We start from the raw sequence: 27,206 nt of genomic DNA on the forward strand, positions 1-27,206 counted from the left end.
CTTGTCTTCTTGTCTTCTTGTCTTCTTGTCTTCTTGTCTTCTTGTCTTTGTCTTCTTGTCACAGATGGTCCAGATTTAACACTGATCGTCCACATTACTAAAGTTTGTTCAGATCTGCCACAGATCATTTCAGATCTACCACAGATCTTCCAGCACACTTAAATCAGAATGCCGATCTCAGCTGTGCAAATCTCGGTTAAAGTTCGTTTTCTAACATCTCAGCAAAAGTGACGTTTGATGTCAGCGGCACCCACAGGTGCTGCTATGAACAAACTTGATTTTTTGCTGACATATCAGTTAAAACTCAGTTGCTGACCGCTCGGCTGTGCGGATCTCGGCAAAAGAATGAAAATAAGCCGAGCTCAACTGAGTGTGAGATCTGCCACAGATCGTCCGGATCTGCTACAGATCGTCTAGATCTTCTTCAGATCGTCCAAATCCCCTGCAGATCGTTCAGATCTGCCACAGATCGACCAAATCTGCCACAGGTTGTCCAGATCTGCAACAGATGGTTCAGATCTGTTACAGATCGTCAAGATCTACAACATATTTTCCATACCTGTCACAGATCGTCCAGATCTGCTGCAGATCTTTGAGATTGGCATAGAACTTATAAATTTCACTAGGCTCTTCCTGACTTGGCAAAGTGTTTCAGAACAACAAAACACCTAGCTTGACTTACGGCAGTCATCCCTGTCAAATAAACGTTCCATCGTGGTGCAAAATGCGTATCAAAAATCATCAGATCAATCAAGTTCCACAGCTTCAATTATATCCCAATTGGTACCCTGATACAGCTACTGCTTGTCTTGGCCCAACAATTTACGATACCGACAAGGTCCAACGATCCACCCTTCCATCGCCGGCCCATCATGATCTATATGATTCGTTCGTGATCACGCCACTCAATCACTAATGACCGAATCTAACCTCGTCGAACCCTCCGAACTCGAAAATTGCAAGTTTGCTTTTCAAACCGATCGTGCACCTGGTTCAAAGAGCGTTCCCTTCTCGATTGGATTGGAGTAATGACGGGTCCACTTTGTGCGAACGCACGAAGACGGACGATCAACACGTGAAGAGACCATTTTAGGGAAAACCAAATGGGTGTGACCATTTTTTTCTCGTGCAAAAGTTTGGCACGACTCCTGGGGTCTTCGCTGTGAGACACAGTTTGTTTGAATGAGAGACACCTATAATGTGGGAATCTACGATTGGCTGTAACTGAATGAGATTAGTTGATCTGAATTGAAGCTTGTATTCTATTTTCGTCGCAATATTTTTAAATTCGTCACACTGATTTGGTAATACATTGAATTTTTTCCACAAAAATGGGATTACGTTTCATTTTTTGTGCGGAGAAAAAAAGCGATGTATTACCAACTCACTGGGATGAAATTAGAATCATTAATGTGGCGAAAATTAAATTGATATATAAATACAAATGACGAATTAAAACCAAATGACCAATTTAAACCAAATGACGAATTAAAACCATTGTGACGAAAATAGAATACAAGCAGGCATCGATCCCTTCCTATTTAGCCAATGGAACTCCTTTCAATCATTACGAGACCAATCGAATGACGTAGGACTTTCTCGTGCAACTTTGCTGCGATTGAAATTGCAAACAGGTACCTTCAAGATTCGCAAAAAAAAGTAACAAATCACCAACCCGACGCAAAGCGATGACAATTCAATTTCATAAATTTGTCCCGTCATTGCATACAAAAAAAAAAAGATAAGTCCTTAACTCGAAAACAATCGTCTGATCATCCATTCATATCTGACGACGATACAGTGTGAATGTAATCAATTGTACCCAAAGGAACGGGGCTTTCTTCTCAAAGCTGCTGGTACCCTATTATTTTCCATATGTAGGAGCACGGCAACGGTGACGTGTAGATGATGTCTCGCGCCGCTGGTCGCAAGATGGTTGGAAAATGGTGTAATTCGGCGGCTTGAGGGTGCCTTTGTTGTATCAATGCGCGATGTGCTGAAATCGATCGTAACTGAAGGCACTGCACGAGCTCGGATTGATGAGAGGACATTTGATTGAAAAAGGGTACGAGAGCGATAGACCAATGAAACAAACTAAAGGGTTGGAAATTTTAACTATTGCTTCCAAAACTCAGCTTATAATATTCCCACATAAACCCAAAACTTTTTATTTGAAACCTTCAAGTAGTCAGGTTGTCCCGATGAGAGGGGTCCCAATAAATTGGTCAGATTAAGTTAAGTAGAACAGACTCATATTTCGAACACTCGTTTTTTGTATGGCGATTTGGTTGAAATGTTCCACTGAAATATGTCATCAAATTAACAAGAAATGGCAGTCAATTGTAATTCAATTTAAACATACTTCAATCTATTTGAGACATCGGAAGTAGTGATGATTCCCTAGTTCGAGGTCAGTAGAACTGGCTCAGATAAATTTATTTGCGAAATTATTCATTTTAATACGATTTATTCCTGCTGTTCGGAATTTGAATCAAGGTGTTCAGAAAATGAGACGGAATGAACTCAGTGTTCGGCATTTGAATCAAAATGTTGTTCCATACTTTGACATAAAAGCAATACTAAACAAGTTCAAATAAACATTTTTATCGGCACACCCAACAGCTAACAGTCAGGCTTTGCGAGAAAATTGAAATTTTCACATAAATCATCTAATTTAAGCCTATGAGATGCGTTTAAAGTCACTGTTGGCTTTAAGTTTTCGGAATATGAGTCAAAAGGGTATGTAGGGCTCATGCTAGATAAAAATTTAACTTTCAAAAGTCACATCCCGAGCAGAAGAAAATAACTACTGAATACCAAATTGAGGTATTCCATACCAGACTTACAACCTGAATGAGATATGAATGAGCCCTGCACAAGAGGTAAAATACCTCAAATAATAGGGGAACCTGGTCCAATTCGGACCCTGTTCTAATTCGGACCATCAAGAATTTCTTAACACTGGCGCTACTGTAAAGATCGTGTGTACCGTTTTCCTACCCACCGTCTGGCTTGGATATAACACAATAAATTTGACGCCTTTCAGTTAATTCGTTCGATTTTTATATTAGTTTGTTGTTTTGAAGCACTCTAGTGTGCTATCGGTTAGAATTTTTTCCAAGCTTCTGTAATTGACAATAAATCTCCAATCTGTCTGTGTTATTTTTTTATCGAATCCCCCAAGTTTAAGCCTTCATCTGACTATATGGTTTTGATATGTCTATACACTGTTTGTGTTCAACTAGTTTGAAAACCTCAAAATGTATGTTGGTCTAATCCGGACCTTTTAATATGGTTCAATACGGACCTCTTGATTTTCAACGAGCAGTCAGTCTATTTCATAAGCTCCACTCCGTGAACGTCTTCTCGACTTGCTCAAAAATTACAGAAGTTGTAATATTGATAGATGGTGCCTTTGTTTCTGTTGCCGTCAAAAAATGTCTTCAAACAAATCTAAGAAACATATAGCTTGTTGTTTGACAATACGATAAATAAAAACTTTTACGAGTGCTGAGAACAAAACAATCAACTTTCCCTTACACGATATAATGTGTTTTGAACTTGAAAATTTGAAGTTTGGCTTAATGTTATAATCACCTCAATATAGCATACTTTGACCCTAAAATGTATGTCGATACTTCTCCAACTTGATGTCCCAAGACTCAATGCTGTCTCTTTCAGTTTTCCGAACAAGTTCACCTTTTAAACCCGATATTTTCATGTCATGATTCAATATTTTAAAATTTTACTGTATTCTAAGCAAAACTGGCTTTTGCCAATGTATTTTGTCAAAATAACAAAAAGCTCCAGAATAAAAAAATATATGTTCTTTTTCTCGGTATCTCCCATTTAAATGGTCAGTTTAAAATCGAGTTAGGGAAAGTTCAATGTACTCAATTTTGAACCAGTTTCGGATTTCACCTATGTTTTTTTATAATGAAATTCACATTTTACTTGAGCTATTTCTAACTCGAACTAAATGAGAATTTTTCACGCATTGAATTATTTTTTTATGCTTGCGTTTGTTGAAGAAGTTCAACAAGCTTTGGTACCAAATAAATTGGAGTTATATTTTATAACTACCATAGCAAAAAACGATAAAATATAGGGAGGTTCGAATTAGAACATGGGTGGTCCGAAATGGAACAGGGTTGGTCCAATTCGGACCTTTTGGAGAAATTTGTTCAAACATGTCTAGTCTTGTCCTGGTAGGAGTTATCACAAAACTCTCTGAGAGAAAAGTGCGCGCGCTAAATCAGGCTTCCAAGAAAACATAAAACTTTTCATGCCGTCCATCGTTCTGAAAAGATATGGCCAAAAAACTACAAATACCAAGCTGATAATTAGATCAGGTATTATAATACCTAAATAATACATGATGTATTTTCATACAAAAGTGGTTTTTTTTTTTTTCAATAATAGTTCAATACCTCTAGCAGTCCTCAATAGCTATCGAATACCAAAATGAAGTATTTTTAATTATTTTAAACATGTTTTTCAAATACCATTATAATACCAAAATGAGATATTGACCACTGAACAATACCTAATTATGGTACGATACCAAAATATGGTATGCATAAGTTATTACGAGTTATTCTTTCCTCTTCGGGATCGAGGACATTCAAGCCAAATGTATATTTGTTATAAATAAATAAAATGTCTTTATCCACTTTCTTTACCTTCAAACCAATTTTTAGGCCAGCCATGTTGTATCAATATGCATTAGCTGATGTTATACGAGGATGAAAGCTCTGTAGAGGGTTCAAAATTAAAATAAATCTATGGATGTTAGAGCTTGTAGAACCTTACAGCGAATAATATCAAGTTTCTTTTAATTTATTGCACTGAATTACAGAACCTGTGCTTCACCAATCTTTTGTCTTGGATATTCAATAAGCCCAAGGTGTGCATCTTCCATAAAGCACAGCTCGATCAAACACGCAAGCAATTCGTTTCCTTTATCGGATGTTCTACCAACCCCTTTAGGATTAACAGTAGCTTCCTGCTCAGTTGGTGTCGATCGCGGTATAAATTTCAGAACGAAATAAATTTAGCAAACTGCATCTCCAGAAAGCGCAGAAACATATCCTTTCGGCAAAGAACTACCGAACGAAGAGACTCCGGAGGCACTAAGTGCCGGAAGTATCCGAAAGTGTGTTCATATAAATCCTGGTAAAGCTTCGCAGCTCTTTGGACAGTAACGTGACAGCAGCAGCAGCAGCGGTATTATTATATGTAGTGCAAAATGCTGCACAAATTTTAACTTTTGTCGACGGGCTTTGCAATGATTCGTGGAAAGCGCACTGCACGCTTTCCCCGAAGAGTGGTTTCGTAAGTTTATATGTGAAGCTATGATAGTTTCAAGGGGGCGCCGAAAGATAAATGAAGAGCTAGCCGAAATGTGCACACATGGAAGGGGGCGCAACGCTCGCACTCAGTTACACATACGTGAACCCATGTGCAAGCTGCTGCCAGCTCAAGTTAAACTGCGACACACTAGCTGCACGTTTATACGCTAGTTGAAAGAGTTGAAAAGCTCACGAAAATTTCACGAGGGGATGGCGGATTTTGTAGAGGAAATTCGAGCAAGATTTTGAATATCAACCAACGTTGTAGAGCAATACCTACCATCTTCTGGGTTGTCTGTAAACTCTTCAAAAATCATCATTGAAATTTCCTAAAGAAATCTACAACCCCCATAACCATTCACATTTTCCATGGCCAATTGCAACCCCTCGGTTCCATATGTCCCGCACATCTGTAGCAAACTAGACAAAGTGGCAAAAGCTTCTGCACATGCATCCACCTCCCACACCACCCCCCACATTGCACTTCCAGAAGGGCACCCACGGAACAATGCACGCAGTCACACATGCGAACCAACGGAAAGGAAATTCGATAAGAAAAAAACATAAATTCTCAATGTCAGTTGACTAGACTAATGTATTACAGTGGCCATATTTTTTGCTCCCATTTGGTAGGGGCTTCAAACCCCTGGTTCCCTCTTCGGTTTCTTCATTTGTTCAGCTACCGTCGTATACTGCCTGCAGCTGCATCTGAACCAATGAGCAGAGATCACAAACTGACTGGAGTTCCGATTGTGACTTTTCCATCCCCGGAAGGTTGGCGCTGGCTCGTTGGCTTCTGCTGCATTTCACCCTCGCTCATCGAACAGTGCATCAGTGCTACGGAAACGAACGACCTCTGGACGGTTGAGAATCTGAGTGAAATACGCGTCGTTGATGGAATACGGAATACGCGTAACTGATTTTAGAATGTGATCTTTGTTGAGGGTTCTGAGAGAGTTTCTTTTGATTACTATTATTTCATTACTATTATTATTTAACAACTACCGAAAGCTAAACATTACATGTATTTTGCAATTGGATTAAATGGACAAATTGATGTGAAGTTTTGCGAAAAAGTTACACGTCTTCTCAGTGAGAATCGAACTCACGACTCCCTGATCTCTAGTTAGGGCGCGCTACCCCTACGCCATGAGAGGACTGATGAACGCAGAAGTTAACCTGAATTCGATTTCAGCTCAATAATCACGTGGTCCTTTTTCGCAAAGTGCACCTCTTTCGGAAGAATTAGATGCCCATCCAAACACAACGCTTTCTATACATATCCAATGCCATGCTTCCTTTCCTTAAATTATCCGTGTTATATTCCTTCCTGAAAGTTATGTGGGGGGTCAAGAGGGATTCCGACTGAACCTTGCCGATGTTCCTGCTGCTGTTGCCCATGGTGTTCCTGTTGTTTCCGTTGTTGCTGCTGCTGCTGCTACTGCTACTGCTGCTTTATTGATTGCTCTTTTTCCTCTATTGTTCCTATCTCATTACAATGCTTATCAACTGAACTAATGCACTCGATGTATACTTTAGACTAGTAACATATTGTTTGTCGAATCTTTATTCATAATGCATTTAAAAGTACAACGCTTTTTGCCGCCTAACACTAGTTCTTGGTTAGCTGATCTTGTTATGATTTCTCTACGTTCTTGTTTCATTGATGCCGACTGATTCAGTATCTGACAATGTCCGTTCAAATGAGAGTATTTCACATATTCGTCGTGCCGTTATGCATTCAGCTCTTTCCCATAGTAACATCAACATTTGCCATGTTAATATCCAAAGCCTATGTGCTCGTCAGATGAGTGAATTTAATGAATTTAAATTGTGTTTCCATGGTAGTAATATAGATATAAAATGCTGACAGAAACGTGGTTGTCAGACGACATTTCAAATGAGTTAGTTGCAGTTGATGGTTACAAACTGTATCGTAATGATCGAAAATATAACAGAGGTGGTGGAATCGCCATTTACTGTAAAAATGATTTGAGTTGCAAGATTTTATCAGCTTCTGAACTGTTTGTTGGTGTTGATGCTGTCTACTGAATTTATGTTTTTGGAAATTTGCTACAATGCAGATAAATTTTCACTGGGAGTATTGTATAACCCACCAAGAGAGGACTGCGCAGAAAAATTAGAGCAAAAATTGTTTGAACATTCCCTACGATATCAGAACATCGTTTTAATAGGCGACTTCAACACCGATTTTAATAAATCGAGTTCTAAACGTTTTCGTATGCAAAGCGTTTTGGATAATTTTGGAGTTACGTACATTAATAGAGAACCCACTCATTTTTATTCTAGGGGCTGTTCACTGATAGACTTGCTCTTAACAAACAATGCTAGCTTCGTATTCAACTTCAATCAAGTAAGCGCTTCTGGTTTCTCTAAGCATGATGTGATCTTCGCCTCGTTTGACATTGAACGCAGGGCTTGCGATTCAGATACGTATTTTAGAGACTTCAAACGTATTGACAATGAATCACTGCAGGACGCTTTGTTAAATATAGATTGGTCTATTCTTTATTCAATTGATGATCCCGACATTGCTTTAGACGTCCTAAATATCTGCTTAGTACACTTGTATAATTGTTTTGTTCCGTTGCGTAAACATGTTCGGACAACCAATAAAGATTGGTTCAATAACGATATTATGCACGCCATGATAGAGCGAGATTTAGCCTACACAGAAAAAAATATTTAATTTTCCATGTGATGTAAACTGAGGTTTACTGTAAAAATAAATCGAAGTCGTGTATTTTTACAGCATAATGTAAAGTTAAATGAATATGCATTCAATTTTCAACCAAAACTTGAATTGAATATTACATGATCGTGTAAATTTAAAGTGAATTCGATTGAAAAATAATAGATTTGTCGTTGAAATTTAGGTTTATTTTGATGCTCCAAATATGTACATCAAAATAAACTTAATTTTACAACATATTTTTAGCTGTGTACAGATCGTGGATAGCAAACAAGAATAAGCAAAACCACAACCTTTACAAACGATTGCGAAATTGTGTAACTCATCTAATCAATGGTGTCCGGCCATTTGGCCGAACGCCGTTTGGCCGAATGCCGTTTGTCCGAACGCCATTTGGCCGAACGCCATTTGGATGAATGCCATTTGGCCGAATGCCATTTAGCCGAACGCCATTTGGCCAAATGCCGTTTGGCCGAATGCCATTTGGCCCAACGGGTCATTTGGCCGAATTACGAAAAAAAAATTGCTTCAACGCTGATAAGTAGGAGTCATAAGTGTGGCCCAATAACTAATCAGGTAATTCATTTGTTGATTTTGATAATATGGCCGAACGTCATATTTGGCCAAATGACCCGGAACCCTAATCAATGTTGCTAAGTCAAATTATGTTTCAAGGACGATAAACGGTATTGATAACAGTAAGCATCTATGGTCGACATTGGATCGACTTAATGTAACTAAAAAATCTGAAACGATCTTACAGTTTTCCAACACCAAAGAAGAAATTAACGACTACTTTGCTAATAATTTCTCTGTTGATTCTTCACACACTCCTTTACTTCCACCAAACTCTAATGGTTTTTATTTCTGTACAACCAATGAAAACGAAGTTATCAATGCAATAGGATCAATCAAATCTAATGCAGTAGGTCTTGATGAAATTCCTCTTAAGTTCATAAAGTACATCCTTCCTTTGATAATTTCTCAGATAAAAATAAATTTTCATACTTAGGTACCGTTTTGTCTCAAAAAAAAAAAAAAAAAACTTGGAATGGGACGGTCAGGTAAACCAACAATGCAGCAAAATTTACAACGGACTTCGTAGTCTCAGACGCACGGTCAATATTATCAAGTGATGTCAAACTGAGAATATTTAAATCACTATTATTACCACATTTTTTGTATGGATGCGAAATTCTGTTGAATGCTTCTGCAAGAGCTTCCGACAGATTAAGAGTTGCTTTGAATTGCTGCATTCGTTAGATTTTTAATCTTTCGAGATACGATAGAGTGACTCATCATCAGCAACAGCTTCTAGTCAGTTGTCAGCCACCGCTCGTAGACATCGGACGCGTTCTATTTCGACGGTTTCTTTTCAAGTTTGTTTTTCGATATGAGTATCGAGCGTAGGAATACTTTGGTGGTCGATTTTGGTATCTTACCTGTGCGACCAGACGTACCCAAGATACACGAGTTTTTGGAGAAGGAAGTCCAACTCCAACTGTCGGAAGTTGAAAACATTCAGCTGAACAGTAGGGTGCCAATGAAAATCGATTTTCGAATTTCAAAAAATAGTAGTGCTCAAAAGTTTTGTCTCCTCGAAAAAAGTCCCCATGCAAAATTTGAGCTCAATCGGACTTCATTAAGTGGACCCCCAAAGCGGTCAAACTTTGGCTTTTTTGACCCATGAAAAATCTCCAAAGGGGGTACATGAAATTTCCGAAATCGATTTTTTTTTATGCCAGATGTCTTAGAAATGCATGAAACGTCGAGATCTGTTGTTATTTGAAAAAAAAAATTTTGAAAAAATCGACCTTTTGGGACTTAGTAAATTTTTGGGTTGGGGGAGTGAATTGAATTTGAAATGAACGATTTGAATTCAATTGCTGAGAAATTCAAAGCAATAGTATTGAAACATATCCTATATCATTGTTGGCCACTGAAAGCATATTATATGTGATATTTCATTAGGGTGGTTCATTTACTTTCCATTAGGGTGGTCCTTTTTGTTAAAAAATAAAATAATAAAAATTGAATTTTAATTGAATATTGAAGACAATAGTATTGGAACATCTCTCACATTATCGTAAGCCATTTTCTACATTTAATATGTGGTATTTTATTAGGGTGGTTCACTTAGTTTCCATTGGGTGGGCCTTTCTGTCGAAAAATCATAATTTGAATGGGATATTAAACACAATAGTATTTTATCACCTCCTTCATCATCGTAGGGCATTTCCTTTATTAGATTCGTGATATTTTATTAGGGTGGCTCACTTATTTCCCATTGGTGTTTGCCGAAAATTTAAAAAAAAAATCAAGAAATTTTGAATTTGATCCTTTTAGTATTTTAACACCTGTTTTATAATTGTAGGCCATTGTCTTCATTTTTGTTTAGAGAGGCTTTAAATTCCTTTGAATTCATGCGCCTCTAGTTCCATTTGATATGCGACATCATCGTAGGACACTGTTTACATATTTTATTAAGGAGTTTCTCTCATTTTCCATTAGGGTGCATCATTTTTCGTACAGTTTGAAACCATGATTTTTCGAAAAAGTCTCGTCTACTTTCCTTAATTACGGTGTCATTGTAAAAATTTCAACCTTAATATCTACAGACCGAAAGATTATGGTGTGGACTACTACATAATATTTGCGTAATGTTCGACGAAAAATGTAAAGGTAACTTAGTTAACAACAAAAGAGTTTTCTAGAAAGCCGCTCATTGTTAGAAAAATCCTTTTGAAAAGTTTTGCCTGATTTTCATTCGGAATGCAACACTTCACTAAGCTGAACCAGTTCGGATGCCTCGTCTCATACAAAATCCGTTTGCTACTTCGTGGTTTCAGATGCACTCATTTCAGAGATCAAGTATTGAGCCTCTGTGACCTTTCCAATTTAGTTTTGCAAATTCCGAAGGAAATTCCAGAGAAAATTCTGAAGGAAATACCGAAGGAAATTCCGACGGAAATTCCAGAGGGAATTACGAAGGAAATTCCAGTGGAAATTCTGAAGGAAATTCCAGTGGAAATTCCGAAAGAAATTCCAGAGAAAAGACGAAATTTATCAGGAAATTCTAGAGGTAATTCCGAAGGAAGTTCTAGAGAAAATTCTGAAGGAAATTCCAGAGAAAATTTCGAAGAAAATTCTAGGGGAAATACGGAAGGAAATTCCAAAGAAAATTCCGAATGAAATTCCAGAGGAAATTCCGAAGGAAATTCCAGAAAAAAATCCGAAGGAAATACCGAAGGAAATTCCAGAGGAAACGAAAATTATAACTTCCGAAGAAAATTCCGAAATAATTTCAAAGCTTCAAAAGAAATTCCAAATGAAATTCCGAATCAAATTTAACATGAAGCTCCAAAAGGAATTCCGAAGGAAACTCCAGAAGAAATTCCGAAGCAAATTGCAAAGTAAATTTCGACGAAAATAACGTAGAAAATTCCAAATCAAATCCGAAGCAAATCCCGAAAGAAATTCCAAAGCAAATTCAAAAAGAAATTCCATAAGAATAAATCCGAAAGGATTTTTGAAGGATGTTCCGAAGCAAATTCCAAAGAAAACTCGGACGAAAATTGCGCAGAAAATTCCAAATGAAATTCCGAAGCCAGCTCTAAAAGAAATTGCAAAGGAAATTCCATAAGAAATTTCAAAGCAACTTCCGAAGCGAATTCCAAAGGAAATTCCGAAGACAATTCCAGAAGAAATTCCGAAAGGAATTCCAAAGGAAACGCCGAAGAAAATTCTGAAGAACTGAAGAAGGAAATTCCGAAAGTAATTTCAAAGAAATCCAAAATAACTTCCTGAAGCAACTTACTGAAAGAAATTCATGAAGAAATTCCAAAGGAAATTCTGAAGTAAATGAGATATGAAGTTCCGAAGAATACAAAGGAATTTTAAAGAATACTCCTAAGAAAATTCCGAAAAAACAATTCGAAGGAAATTCCAAAGTAAATTCCGAGAAAATTCAACGGAAATTCTGATGAAAATTACGTAAAACAGTCCAAAGGAAAATTCAAATCAAAACTTCTAAATGAAATTCCGAAATCTCCATAGAAAATTCCAAAGGTTATTCCAAAGGAGATTCCGAGGAAACTCCATAACAAATTTGAAAGTAAACTTCAAACGAAATTCCGAAAGAAATTTCAAAGAGAATTTTGAAGAAAGTAATAAAGGAATTCCAAAGGAAATTCTGAAGAAAATTTGATAAGTAGCCTCAAAGAAAACTGCAAAGGAATTTTAAAGAATTCTCCTAAGGAAATTTCGACGGAAATTCCTAAGTTAATTCGGAGGAAACTAAAAAAAAATCCAACTGAATTTCCGAAGCAAATTTCAGAGGAAATTCTGGCAAAAATTGCGTAGAAAATTCCAAAGGAAATTCCGAAAAAAATCCAAAGGAAATTCCGAAGAAAATTCCGTGGAAAATTCCAAAGGAAATTCCAAAAACTCCATAGGAAATTCCATAAAAAATTCAAAGCAAATTCCGAATGAAACTCAAAAAGGAATTTCTAAGGAAATTTCGAAGAAAAAATCACAGCTCCAAAAGAAATTCCAAAGGAAACTTCGATGGAAACTTTCGAAATATAAGGGAAATCCCGAAAAAAAAAATTAAAAAAAAAACTGAATAAAATTCTAAAAGAAATTCTGAAGCACATTCCAAAGGACATTCCGACGACAATTCTGAAAAATATCCAAAACATATTCAAAAGGGAATTTCTAAGGAAATTCTAAAGAAAATTCCAAAGCAAATCCCGGAGCAAATTGCAATGAAAAAAGGAAGTTAAAAGGAAATTTCGTAGAAAATTTCTAAGGAATTTTCTATAGAATATCCAAAGCAAATTTGTAAGGAAATTCTCAAGAAAACTCTGTAGAAATTCCAAAGAAAATTGTAAAGGAAATTTCTAAGAATATTCCGCACTAAATTTCAAAGATCCAAAAGAAATCCCAAATGAAATTCCGAAGAAAGCTCCAAGGAAAATTTCGAAGGAAATTCCAAAGTAAATTCCAATGCTTCGAAAGAAATTCCAAATAATATTTCGAATAAAATTCTGAAGGAAGCTCCAAAGATAATTACACAGGAAATTTCGAAACAAACTCTAGAAGAAATTCGGAAGGAAACTCCAAAGAAAATTCCCAAGCAAATTTTGAAGGAAACTCAAAAAGAAACTCCAAAGTAAATTTCGAAGAAAATTCCAATGAAAAGTTCAGAATGAAATTCCGAAGGACACTTCATAAGAAATTTCGCTGGAAATACCACGTAAATTCAAAAGGGCACTTTTAAAGATACCGAAGAAAATTCCACAGGATATTCCAAAGCAAATTCAGGATAAATTTCCAATTTTGATGAAAATTCCGTAGAAAATTTCAAAGGAAATTTCGTAGAAAAGTCCAATAAAAAATTTTAAAAGGTATTTCGAAAGAAATTCCGAATAAAATTCCAAAGGAAACTCCAAAGAAAATTTCGTTGAAAACTCCAACGAAAAAATTCATATGAAATTCCGACGAAATTTCTTCAAGGAACTTTGCTACATCTTTGAAGAATAAACGAGAACTGATTGTTAAAACTGGAATTGCCTACGTTGTCACAACCGAATTGCGTGTACTATAGCAAGCAGAAGGCAACGTACTTTTGTTTCGGGAAGGAGCCCAAGGCTGAGAATCTCTTTTGAAAATATAAACTAAACACTTTTGTTGCCCTTCATCGTCGCCCATCAAGCTATTGACATAATTTGAATACGTCAAAAATTATTTCATTCCTTTTTTATCTGTATTTTGATTATGGCAGTTCGAGTTGTGCTTCACTGAATTCACTGATTATTGTTATTGGAACGTTTTATTTTAACTATTCAAGAGAAAACCTTAATGAAAATATCTTAACGAAGAGTTGCATGCCAATGAAGAATCATGATTCAAAACTATACAAACAAAGTTGATTTGTTAGATCTGTTGAGAATATTTTTTTTTTAATTTGCAAATTAAATGATCACCCTTATGCAAAACTGAGGACAATAGCCCCAAAGAAATATCACTTATTATATGTCAACCGTGGCCTACGATGACATAGGAGATGTTTTATTACTCTTGTATTTATTATTCCATTCAGCCTTCCCAATGAAATATCACGAATCTAATGAAGGAAATGGCCTACGATGATGAAGGAGGTGATAAAATACTATTGTTTTTAATATCCCATTCAAATTATGATTTTTCGACGGAAAGGCCCACCCTAATGGAAACTAAGTGAACCACCCTAATAAAATACCACATATTAAATGTAGAAAATGGCTTACGATAATGTGAGAGATGTTCCAATACTATTGTCTTCAATATTCAATTAAAATTCTATTTTTTATTTTTTTTTATTTTTTAACAAAAAGGACCACCCTAATGGAAAGTAAATGAACCACCCTAATGAAATATCACATATAATATGCTTTCAGTGGCCAACAATGATATAGGATATGTTTCAATACTATTGCCTTGAATTTCTCAGCAATTGAATTCAAATCGTTCATTTCAAATTCAATTCACTCCCCCAACCCAAAAATTTACTAAGTCCCAAAAGGTCGATTTTTTCAAAAAAAATTTTTTTTCAAATAACAACAGATCTCGACGTTTCATGCATTTCTAAGACATCTGGCATCAAAAAAAAAAATTCGATTTCGGAAATTTCATGTACCCCCTTTGGAGATTTTTCATGAGTCAAAAAAGCCAAACTTTGACCGCTTTGGGGGTCCACTTAATGAAGTCCGATTGCATGGGGACTTTTTTCGAAGAGACAAAACTTTTGAGCACTACCATTTTTTGAAATTCGATGACAATATTTTTCCCATACATCCCATTGGCACCCTACTGAACAGTATACGGAATTGTGTGTTCATCGAAGTTAAAGATAGTGAGATCGCTGCTCGCTATCAGAAGCATCACAACAATAGACATATCATTTACCACGGAGACAAAGGCTTTAAAATCCCGGTGTATGTAGAGAGTGAATCTGTGCCAGTGCGTGTTCTCGATCTACCACCGGCGATGAAGCACACCACGGTAATCGACTTCTTATCGCAATACGGTGAAGTCAAATCCGTCACTAGGGAGCGCTGGAAGAACTTTTTTCCTGGCGTATACAACTTAGCTCGGACTTAATATAGGATTTAGTTTCAATTCATGTAGACAAAAGTCAGATGGATAATATACAAATATACAAATCAATATAAATTTAGTTTTACTTATATTCAATTTGAACTGTTTGTACTTCAACCATCTACTCATAATGAAGCTGGTAACACATTTTCTTCAATTGACTGAATCTCAAGAATTTCGAATTTCGAAAATTGCGAAAGCTAACCGTCAGTTGGGATTTATAGCAAAAATCTCCCGGGATTTCACTGATCCGCATTGTCTGAAAGCTCTTTATTGCTCACTCATACGACCTATTTTAGAGAGTGCCGCTGTAGTGTGGACCCCTTATCAACTATCGTGGAGCTTGAGGTTAGAAAGCGTGCAACGGAAGTTTATGCGACTAGCACTGCGGAACCTTCCTTGGCGTGATCCGCTGAATCTGCCGCCATATCCGGATCGCTGTAGGCTGCTTGATTTGGATACGCTGGATCGTCGACGCAAAACCCAACAAGTTGCATTTATAGCCAAACTCATGAACGGCGAAGTTGACTGCTCCCGATTGCTCTCGATGCTGAATTTCCGTGTCGCTCCAAGGGTTCTACATGGCGGCGCCCTTCTGCAGCAAAGATTTCATCGTACTGCTTTTGGAAGTAACGAGCCTTTTACGTCGATGATCCGTTTATTTTCTATGTTTGAAGATCTCTATGACTTCGATGGTTCGTCCAACCAATTCGTTTCGCGTGTGAGGACCTCGGACTTAATATAGGATTTAGTTTCAATTCATGTAGACAAAAGTCAGATGGATAATATACAAATATACAAATCAATATAAATTTAGTTTTACTTATATTCAATTTGAACTGTTTGTACTTCAACCATCTACTCATAATGAAGCTGGTAACACATTTTCTTCAATTGACTGAATCTCAAGAATTTCGAATCGCCACCAGATAGCCCTTCATACGCTGAACAGCCTTGCTGAAGACAACAATCTTCTTACTATTTCTTATTAGTAAAAAATAGTACATTTCTTCTTACTAGCGCCACCTAGCGGATGTAGCCTTGATCAGACTATTTTCCGCCAGATAGTCCTTCATATGCTGAACATCTCTTCCGAAGACACCAACCTTCTAGCTTTCAAGGTTCTTAAGATACAGACAATTGAAGAAAATTTTTTACTAAAGCCACCTAGTGGAAAAATCCTCAACCAGACTTTCCACCGCCAGAAAGTCCTTTAATTGCTGAACAGCTTTGCCGAAGACACCAACCTTCTAGCTAATAATGATTTAGAGATACAGATAAATGAATAAAATATGTCACTAGTGCCACCTAGCGGATGAATTCTCATGCAGATTCTACATGGTCAGATAGTCCTTGATTTGCTGACAAAAATCCCGGAGTCCAATACAAACTCAAGAACATGTTTTGATATTATTTGTTTTTTTTTTTTTTCAAACAATTCTAGAAGATATAATTGCAGGAATTTTCACAGGAATTTCTTTAAAAAAAAAAAACACTCCAAGTGTTCTTCTGTAGAACCATTTGAAATTTTTGACTTAAAGCCTTAATGATATGTTTCCCAGGATATCTTGAAAGATGTTATCAGAATTTTCTTTAAGTATAATTCTAAGGATTCTTCAGTTCAACCTCCAAGCATTCTTCCAGAACCACTTTTGGTAGATTTTCTATATTCTATAAGAAGTTTTTTTTTTCATAAATATATGGATAAAACATACACTGCATCTTTAGACAATTGATAGAATTTATGGATTTGCAGCCTGAGACGTCTAAAATGATCAATGCTGAACGCTAGTTCCTGATAATGTAGACTACAAAATTGAAACTAATTGCAATCGTTTTCCAAATACATGAGAAATTCTTGAAGAAATTTCTGGAGAATAAATTCAAAAAGTATTTGAAATATCATGAAGATTTTAAAGCTTCTAATAATTCTTAAAAAAATTGTTGAGAAATTGAGAAAAATTGTTGTACAAAATCACTGAAGTTTTTAGAGAAACATTTAGTAAATTTCCATTACTATAATTTTCGTAAGAAAATTTTAATGACACTCATATAAACTCAATAAGTAGTTCTGGAGAAATCGCAGGAAGAACCCCAGGAAGATTGTCTACAGAACCTGTAGAAATCACTGAAGAAATTTTTTAATACATTTCTGGGATCGACCAACGATGTGCAAACTCAACACCTTGTTGCTGAATAGCTGTGCATTTACCGATATGAGAAGTTCTGAAAAGAAGCTGTTTTTTCTCCAATCACAAGTATCCCAAGACGAATTTATCAAAATCTCTCTAGATGTATTTCAGATGGAATTCTAAGAAAGTGTTTCTAGGTTATCACATTAGGAATTATTGCAAGATCTTTGGAGGTGTTTTAGAGCAATTTCCTGAGAACTTTCTTAGACAATTTGATGGATTCTATGGAACGATTCACTGAAACTTCTTTATCCTAGTGATAGTTACAACAAGTTGAACTTCTTGTTTTTAATTATGAATCGCAGTTTACGGCCAACCAGCGAAGTGGAAGTTTAACAACTACCGAAAAGTTAAACATTACATATAATTTGCAATTGGATTAATTGGACAAATTGATGTGAAGATTTGCGAAAAAGTTACACGTCTTCTCAGTGAGAATCGAACTCACGACTCCCCGATCTCTAGTTGGGGCCATGAGAGGACTCATGAACGCAGAAGTTAACCTGAATTCGATTTCAGCTCAATAATCACGTGGTCCTTTTTCGCAAAGTGCACCTCTTTCGGAAGAATTAGATGCCCATCCAAACACAACGCTTTCTATATATATCCAATGCCTAGCCCGAGAAATTATATGTAATGTTTAGCTTTTCGGTAGTTGTTAAACTTCCACTCGGCTGGTTGGCCGTAAACCGCGATTCATAATTAAAAACAAGTATTTATCGAGCAACGGACTCATGTTCCGTAACCGGTCGTTTGAGAACGTCGCAACCCATTGGAAGCCCACACAATAGACCTCAGCCAGCGCAGTTGCTGGCTAGTGTAGTGTGCTATTTCCATACCTAAAAAATAATGCGCTCTCGGGCTAGGCATTGGATATATATAGAAAGCGTTGTGTTTGGATGGGCATCTAATTCTTCCGAAAGAGGTGCACTTTGCGAAAAAGGACCACGTGATTATTGAGCTGAAATCGAATTCAGGTTAACTTCTGCGTTCATGAGTCCTCTCATGGCGTAGTAGTATCGCGCCCCAACTAGCGATCGGGGAGTCGTGAGTTCAATTCTCACTGAGAAGACGTGTAACTTTTTTGCAAATCTTCACATCAATGTGTCCATCTAATCCAATTGCAAATTATATGTAATGTTTAGCTTTTCGGTAGTTGTTAAGTTGAACTTGTTCCACTCTGTCACTCAATTGCTTACTGCCACAAAAGCATTGCATGCATTCTCGTCCTTCCCTCTGGAAAACTAGCAAGTTGATGGTGTGTAATGTGTGCGATAACTGATTATTGAGAACTTGTTACCAACCTCGGACCCGTGCCTAGACGACACAAAAAGTCCCTCTTGTCATTGTCGAAGTCGTCGTCGTCGTCGTCATCCTACACATGTTGTCGCTGCCGGGCTTTCACCAAACCTTTCGATGACAATTTTAAGGAAGCCCAGACTCCGAATGCTGGGAAGCATTCCTGATGATAGGAGGGACCAGGAGTTGGACCATTATCACGCTAATATGCTTACGCGAGGGCGATCGCTTCATTCGTTCATCGGAAAACGGATGGGAAAAGAGACCATTGGGAGCTATTAGCGCACACGGGCTTTCTTGTTTGCTAGCCCTAACGGAATGCACTGCACATTGCTGCTGCTGATGATGATGGTTCTGAAATCCTAGCCGGGCACATGTGGTAATCCGGAATCGGCTCTGTGCGGTAGCAGAGGGCATCAGTTGGCGATAGAGATTGAGGGTCTTTGTGCGCTACTTGGGAGGTACAGTATTGGACGATCCATTTGCAACTTTTTCGATTTTCCATCCAAATGTTGAACTTTGGAGAGTTTGATCAATGAAGTATATGGACCGATTTGAATGAAATTTCTACAGATAGGTACAGCTTGAATTTTAACATTTGATACGGAGATGAAGCTGTTGTTCAAGAATTCGTCATTTATTTATTTTTTCGAGAATAAAAAATGAGGCAATTGACCATTTTGAATGACAAATCAGAAAAGTTACAAATATTTTGCCCAATATTGTAGGTAGCTACTGTTGAGCCCGAAGCGGGTCGTTCGTTAGACAACGGCGAACGGATTTGCCGAGAGAAGCATTTTCCATCTGGGGGCGGCGGCGGCCGATAGACAAAGCACAAAAGTTTTGTCTCCGAAGTGCATGCAGAGAAATTTTGATTTTTCACGGGATTTACATGTAGGAACACGCAAAAATGCAACAACGATATTTAGACAACTACCAAAAGAGCAATTCCACCGAACATGACGGATTTTTTTTTAATTTAATTTTTGTATTTTTTGAATCGCCTGAAAATTTGCATACAGATTCTTCATGATCAAAAATGCCAGTTTGCACCTTCAGACCGCCATTTTGAACCTCGCCTTATTTTTGAGAAGGGCGTATCGGAAAATGCATAGCAAATCTTTAAAAAACTGTAACTCGAAAACGGTTTGTCCGATCGATTTGAGATCTTCTACAAAGTTGTAGGTATTCCTTAGGACTATATGGAGAAAAATATGCACGGTAAAAAAAGTTACAGATTATTTTTTATTTAAAAAAAAAAATTTTAAATCGATTTTCTCCAGAAACGCAGTTCTGATTTTTTTTTTCTGGATATGTTTTAGGGGACAACTTATGTGATTTATTGCACAATGTTTCAAAATGAAAGAATTGTGGACAAAAAAGTTATGATTTAAAAAAAAAAGATTTTGAAAAAAAAATCGAAATAGAGGAAAAAATATTTTTTTTATGTGATTATTTGAAAGTACAGAAAAATTGCAATCGAAAAGTAGTTCAGTAATTTTTTTCTAGGTTGCATTAATTTCGAGATATACTCATATTTATATAAAATTTTCAAATAAAAAACGAAAAATAGGCCCTTTTAAAGCATATTTCGTGTTTCTCCATTCCAGAAATATTTTATTTTGATTGAGTGAATCGTAGCTGAATTGTTTATTGTTTGATCAACCCCTATATACTAAAGCATTTAAAAAAGTATGCACGGTAAAAAATATAAACGTAATTTTCAAATGAAAATTTGAAGTTCATTGTTCTTAAAAACCTCAAAATTGATGTTTTTAATTTTTGGATATGTTTTGCAGCAAGAAATTACAAAAACTCTTGCACAATGTCTCAAAACGGAAAATTTTTGGATAAAAAATAAATTATTTAAAGAAATAAATAAAACGAATTTATGTAAAACGATATTTTTGGTGCGTTTTTTTGAGTGCAGAAAAATAACTATATATTTTTAAATATGGAAAATTTCTATTGAAAAATACTCAAGTAAAATTTAGCTGAGATGCATCACTTCTGAGATATACACGGTAAATCCAAACGTGGCATTAAAAATGTGATTCTATCACAACGGTGTACCTTTGGTCCTCAGGGCTAAGCCCCGCTAATGGGTAAAGCCCTCTCATCGCGGCAAAATCGTACAACCATGAAGAAGGAGTTTGTTTTTTTTTGTTATTTTTTTGTTATTTTTTTGTTTTTTGTTTTATTTCTTAATTATATCAACTACTTTCTTGTTATCGTAACAGCTCGAAAATTGTCTAACTTCAATTTGTGTTTCAGAGATAGGGATAAACGAGTGATATATCTGAGTGCCTTATACTGTTTTTGCACTTGAAAATATTTGTTTAAGTTCTTGATACAATGATATCATATTCCTCAGTAGTTGAATAACAAAAGAAGATTTGTGTAAGCTGCTCTTCTTTCCGATTTTGAGCCCAATCATATAGTTCCTTTGCATTTTTTATCGAATGTTCGCGTTCTTTGGCAAGACTGGCTCTAGTAGCCATACGTTTTAGTGTCCCTCCTATGGCATCGCATGGCCCTTTTCCATGTGATGTTGCAAAAAAATGCCATTCAACTTCTATATCATATTTGATTTTAAATTGCCACAGAGTTGAAAAGTTCTTCCTATTTTTATACTGTGATGCAGCTCCGTCAGACATAAAATATATCTTGTTGACAGTTGCCATCCAATCGCAAAAAATCTATCATTTTAGATATGAATAAGTTGACAGATACAGAATCGTGGCGCAAATCTTCTGAAATTACAACAAAACTTAAATGATTGACTTTGCTATCTTGACGATAATATATTACAAATGGATGCAAAGTAGCTTGCTGAGCATTCCAATGATGGCTTTGAACTTCATCTTGAAGAATAAATGTGTAGTTTTCCGAAAAATCACAAATTACCACAAATTCACCTTCCATCAAATTGTTTTTTGTGTTATTTAAAAATGTAGCTTGCTCTTTTTTGATGAAATCATGAGGTATTAGTTTCTCTAATTTACGAGTAAAATATGATACAAATTCATCAGGCTGCTCTAAAAAAGTTTCAATATTGTAATTCCTCAATGCCATTCTCTTCGACTTCTGATAACAAGCTTCGTTCAAAGGTAGTAGAATCTTAACATTTTTCACAACAACGTAAGGTGCAATCCACTGTTTTTGTTACACATATAAACTATCAGTAAATAAATTTAAATCATGCAGTAAATTATATTACTTTAAACTATGGATTATCAAATTAACATTTTCGTGAATAGTACATACGCACACATTATGTGTTCCAGAGCTAGTTAACAATTTACAATTCTTTGGTCTCAATTTTGCAATAGATGAAAATCCTATTTGAACACCACTATGTAATTCAGTAAATCGATTAAACGACTCTCTTAATGTAGTCATCATTAACTTTTTTTGAATTGCCAGCCGCTTTCCGTCTCTCATTACAGCAACATAATCACGTTGGCCAGGCATCACTCGGCTAGTTTCATCATCTTCGTAAAAGTTTACTACAATTTCTTTTGCTACATTACTTAGCCCGAAAGATATACGAGATTTACTTGTTCCTTCTAATGACTGTTTACTTAGCTTGTGTTGCCAAATACCTGGATGTATTAAATGTATCCATTATTTTCTGAACCGTCCATGACCTCGGCAATATTGAAAGTAGTTGGAATTTTTCGTTCCTGGTGACACCGTCTTTAGAAAATTCATCTTCAATTTGTGCAATCATTTCATCAAACTCGTAAACCTTATCTCTGTCAATTTCATCAATTGTATTTAACTTGAATATTTCTCTTCTTATTTTTTTATTAACTTCTTCATATTTTCGCTTTACATAATTTATTGAATTCATTTTTTTACGATCAATTGGAGATGTTAAAATACTGGAAATTGATTTGTTAAAAATTTCAATATTTATACTTTGTGAACATTCACCTATTTCAGAATCAGTCGTATTGACCGAGGTCATTGACGGTGTATGAGTATATCTCGAAATTGATGCAACCTAGAAAAATTTTACTTAAGTACTCTTCCAATGCATTTTCTGTACTATCAAATAAACACATGGAAAAATATTGTTTTCCTTTATTTATTTGGATTTTTTTTTTCAAAATTTGTAATATTTTATAAAATTATAACTTTTTTGTCCATAATTCTTCCATTATGAAACATTTTGCAATAAATCCCCTTAAACATGTCCAAAAATAATAAAAATCACAGATGCATTTTCATAGAAAATCGATTTTAATTTTTTTATTGAAAAAATCTGTCATTATTTTTTACCGTGCATACTTTTTCCAAATAGTCCTAAACAATACCTACAACAACCGCAAAATATATCCAAAAATTAAAAACATCAATGTTGCGGTTTTTAAGAACTATTAGCTTCAAATTTTCATTTGAAAATATCGTTTATATTTTTTACCGTGCACTTTTTTTCCAATACTTAAGGCTGGTTTGCTACTGACAAGAAAAGGAATCGCCTATCTCGATGCGTGGAAAATTTCTGTCAAGAAATGGTCAAGAAAATCAAATTTTTCTAATCGTAGTACGCAGTTGAGAAGAAATGTCACTTCAAAGGTGGCTCTATGTAGGAAATTTCTTGACCCATTCAGTCAAGAAATTTCAATACTTTTCTTGAGCGTAACAGCATACTTAGCTTTAAGCATAAATGTTTTGATCAAACGATAAACGATTTAGCTACGATTCGCTCAATCAAAACAATTTTTTTTCTGGAATGGAGAAACACGAAATATGCTTGAAAAGGGCCTATTTTTCTTTTTTTATTTGAAAATTTTATATAAATATGAGTATATCTCGAAATTGATGCAACCTAGAAAAAATTTACTTAAGTACTTTTCGATTGCAATTTTTCTGTACTTTCAAATAATCACATAAAAAATTATTGTTTTCTTCTATTTGAATTTTTTTTTTCAAAATCTGTAATTTTTTAAAAATCTCAACTTTTAGTCCAAAATTCTTCCATTTTGAAACATTGTGCAATAAATCACATAAGTTGTCCCCTAAAACATATCCAAAAATAAAAAAATTAAAAACTGTGTTTCTGGAGAAAATTGAATTTAAAATTTTGTTTTTGAAATAAAAAATAATCTGTTACTTTTTTTACCGTGCATATTTTTCTCCATATAGTCCTGAGCAATACCTACAACTTTGTAGAAGATCTCAAATCGATCGGACAAACCGTTTTTGAGTTACAGCTTTTTAAAGATTTGCCATGCATTTTCCGATACGCCCTTCTCAAAAATAAGGCGAGGTTCAAAATGGCGGTCTGAAAGTGCATAATGGCATTTTTGGTCATAAAGAATCTGTATGCAAATTTACAGGCGATTCAAAAAATACAAAAATAATCGGGTTTGCGAAACGACGTGGAACCTCTCAAAAGCTAAACATTACATATATTTTGCAATTGGATTAATTGGACAAATTGATGTGAAGTTTTGCGAAAAAGTTACCCGTCTTCTCAGTGAGAATTGAACTCACGACTCCCTGATCTCTAGTTAGGACTCATGATCGCAGAAGTTAACCTGAATTTGATTTCAGCTCAATAATCACGTGGTCCTTTTTCGCAAAATGCACCTCTTTCGGAAGAATTAGATGCCTATCCAAACACAACGCTTTCTATATATATCCAATGCCTAGCCCGAGAGCGCATTTTTTTTAGGTATGAGGTTTCTATTGTGTGGGCTTCCAATGGGTCGCGACGTTCTCAAACGACCGGTCACGAAACATGAGTCCGTTGCTCGATAAATACTTGTTTTTAATTATGAATTCTGGTTCACGGCTAACCAGCCGTATTCACGATTCACGTATGAGCGGTGCCAAATTGACTCGTTTCCATGGTCACATAAATAAAACGGCACCGCTTAAACGTCAAATACAGTGATACCTCCATGAGTCGATGTTCCATGACTTGATATCGACTCATGGAACCATACTAAAAACAGAATTTCATGGTTACTATGATGGTCCCTAGAAGCCACTTTCCAAAGGATTGCTGTTCCATGACTCGATATTTCCATGAGTCGATGGTCCCTTCAATATCGACTCATGGAGGTTTCACTGTAGTGAACTCGTGCATCGGTCCATTCCACTTGAGTCATATAACTTTAGTAAAATAAAAAAGTTATGAAATTTTGAAAGTGAGGTTTGGGCCATATGTCCTTGAGCCACATGTGGTGAAATTTCATTCGCATGGAGCAATCATAGAAGCCATTGAGTATTTTTAAAGTTGGTTGTCTTTCAGTTGCAAATTAAGAAAATTGTACCATCTTCTTAAAATTTTCAGTAGTTGAAATTTGGAATCTTTGATTTTAAAAACATGAGCGACCCTTTTATAGAAAAAGCTACACAAATAGTGTTGGCAATGGCTTCTGCACTATTGCTCCATGATTCAGATATCGTTCGGGAACTCTACGATGGAATAAATCAATCAATTCAAGGTTAGATATCATCAATTTTCTTCACCGCCACTTTCATAATGTCAAACTGATAATCCTTAGGAAGAAATCAACCAATATCAGATTCAGTCGTGGATCGCATGGCCCAATCCGGCATAATTCATATGGACAGTCACAACTCCACTCGACATGAAGATCGCCTTCGCGATGACTCATACGAAGAATTTCGCCATTCCGGCACCGTAAACATGCCCAGCGGTTCAAGAGGCTCACGTTCGACTCAACAGAGCTTCCACTATGAAAAATTCGCTGAACCACTTGCCTCCTCGACAATGATAGATCGAACAAGTATGCGGAAGTCTCCCGACGAATCCCACCGTTCTTTCGCGGCTCAACTCGCTCCTATCCGACTATCAGACATCAAAGCGTTGACTCCTTCATCAGATCCACTTCCGTTCAAGACACTTCCGGAAACCGATCCAGGTCGGCATTATCTCCAAGTTCCACAGCACCTACCTCACATGCGAAATCCCAATATTAGTGGGCGCTCTCCAAGAAGCCCTAGGACGCAAACCGCCCTGGATGATCTCAATGAATCCATCAACATGCTGGTCCAGAGAATCCACCGTCAAGCTGATATCATGCTGTCCAGGGAGCAATCCGCCGATGGTAGACGCAGCGGTAGTATTCGTAGAAGTTAAATTATGCGTGTAACTCGAAAGCTCTTATTGCATCATACACTTGATCCGAGAAAACAAATTGAAGTCATCTAACATTGTATGAATGTGAATCATATATAGAGAACATTTCAATAGAATGAAAAAAAAAAACAAGTGGAGCTCTCCCAAGAACGTTGCAGCAACATTGTCATTTGTCACTTTCTCGATTGCATTTTGGCGAGGAAATTGTCTTTTTCGTCGATGCAGCCAAGCGTGCTCTAGCAAGCTCAACTGCATTCGTTACTCTCCGTTGCTCTTTGCCTCTGTCTCAACACCCATACAGTGACTCGGTTTCATATTCCTACAGGGCACTGTCTTCACATCAAGTTGGTAAGAAGCATTCTCAATTACTACAAAATTAAGAAAAATGAAAGGCCCTGGCGATGATGCAATGTTTTACGTTGGCATATTTTCCTGACAAAAGGAAAAAAATGCCGCGGTTGTACCAATTTGAAAACCGGACAAATATGCTGCCAATATTTGTAGCTATCGATCAATCAGCTTTTTTTCCTGCATCGGTAAAATTTTTGTTAAAGTCATTCGAACAGAATGATGGTCTACTTCAACGAAAATTTAAAGTTTTCTGAAAAGTTTTCGGATTCCGACATGGATATTCGACTACTCATCAACTTTTACGTGTAACGAGTTTGATTCGTTCCAACAAATCTTAAAACTCTACTTAACATATAAAAAGCATTCAGCAGAATTTGACATGAAGGTTTGATTGCGATATTACAAAAATAAACATAATTTTCCAACATACATTGTTAGAACAATCTATGGTTATCTGTCAAATCGTACACTTCAGGTTAAGGTGAAACATCTCGAAATCCAAAGATGGCCATCACAATGGCCGACTTGTGTCCCTACTCGCGTTTTCAAAGGCACAAAACTGGAGAAATAATCGGCAAACTTGCCTGATCTTCTTATTTTAAGCTTTCTATTAGTGCACAAAACCAAAATAAAAAAAGCACTGTTGTCGGATGCTTTCTTCGCGAGATTTGTGCCTTTGAAGTGCTAGTGAAATCTCAGAAGTTGATTCCAAACTGTTTCACCTTAATTATCAGAACTCCAAGTTCCAGCATTTTGCGACCAATATTCTCACATCTGACATACCGTAAAATGGGGTGAAGTTGATCACTTTAGAGCGATTTTGTTCTATAATCCCTAGTAGGATGCATGTATTGTTATTCAAATATATTTAAAACCTGTACTGGTTGGATGTTATTCGAATCATTCAAAAGATTTTTTTACGTTATCATGTTATCATAATAACAAAAAGATTTTTTAGAAATCAAAAAGTGGAATTTTGATTCCGGGGTGAAGTTGATCAATTACTGAGATAGGTTTCCTAAAACAAAGATATTTGC

The 27,206-nt window shown here is 36.1% G+C and overlaps 1 protein-coding gene across 1 annotated transcript; it reads left to right on the plus strand.

Moving 5' to 3' along the window:
- Positions 1 to 24,922: 24,922 nt before the first annotated feature.
- On the plus strand, positions 24,923 to 25,876 carry LOC110674442. The gene is made up of 2 exons (XM_021838667.1): positions 24,923 to 25,159; positions 25,220 to 25,876. Exons 1-2 carry the CDS (start codon positions 25,039 to 25,041, stop codon positions 25,816 to 25,818), a joined length of 720 nt encoding a protein of 239 aa, XP_021694359.1. The 5' UTR covers positions 24,923 to 25,038; the 3' UTR covers positions 25,819 to 25,876.
- Positions 25,877 to 27,206: the final 1,330 nt, after the last annotated feature.

Source organism: Aedes aegypti, chromosome 1 (genome assembly GCF_002204515.2).
Source record: "Aedes aegypti strain LVP_AGWG chromosome 1, AaegL5.0 Primary Assembly, whole genome shotgun sequence".
Classification (NCBI taxonomy): Eukaryota; Metazoa; Arthropoda; class Insecta; order Diptera; family Culicidae; genus Aedes; species Aedes aegypti.

What these genes read in the sequence shown, in the direction of transcription:
- LOC110674442 (XM_021838667.1), top strand. Translation starts at nt 25,039, where the DNA reads ATGAGCGACCCTTTTATAGAAAAAGCTACACAAATAGTGTTGGCAATG. An exon ending in AATAAATCAATCAATTCAAG is followed by an intron (nt 25,160 to 25,219) that starts GTTAGATATCAT and finishes GATAATCCTTAG; the next exon opens with GAAGAAATCAACCAATATCA.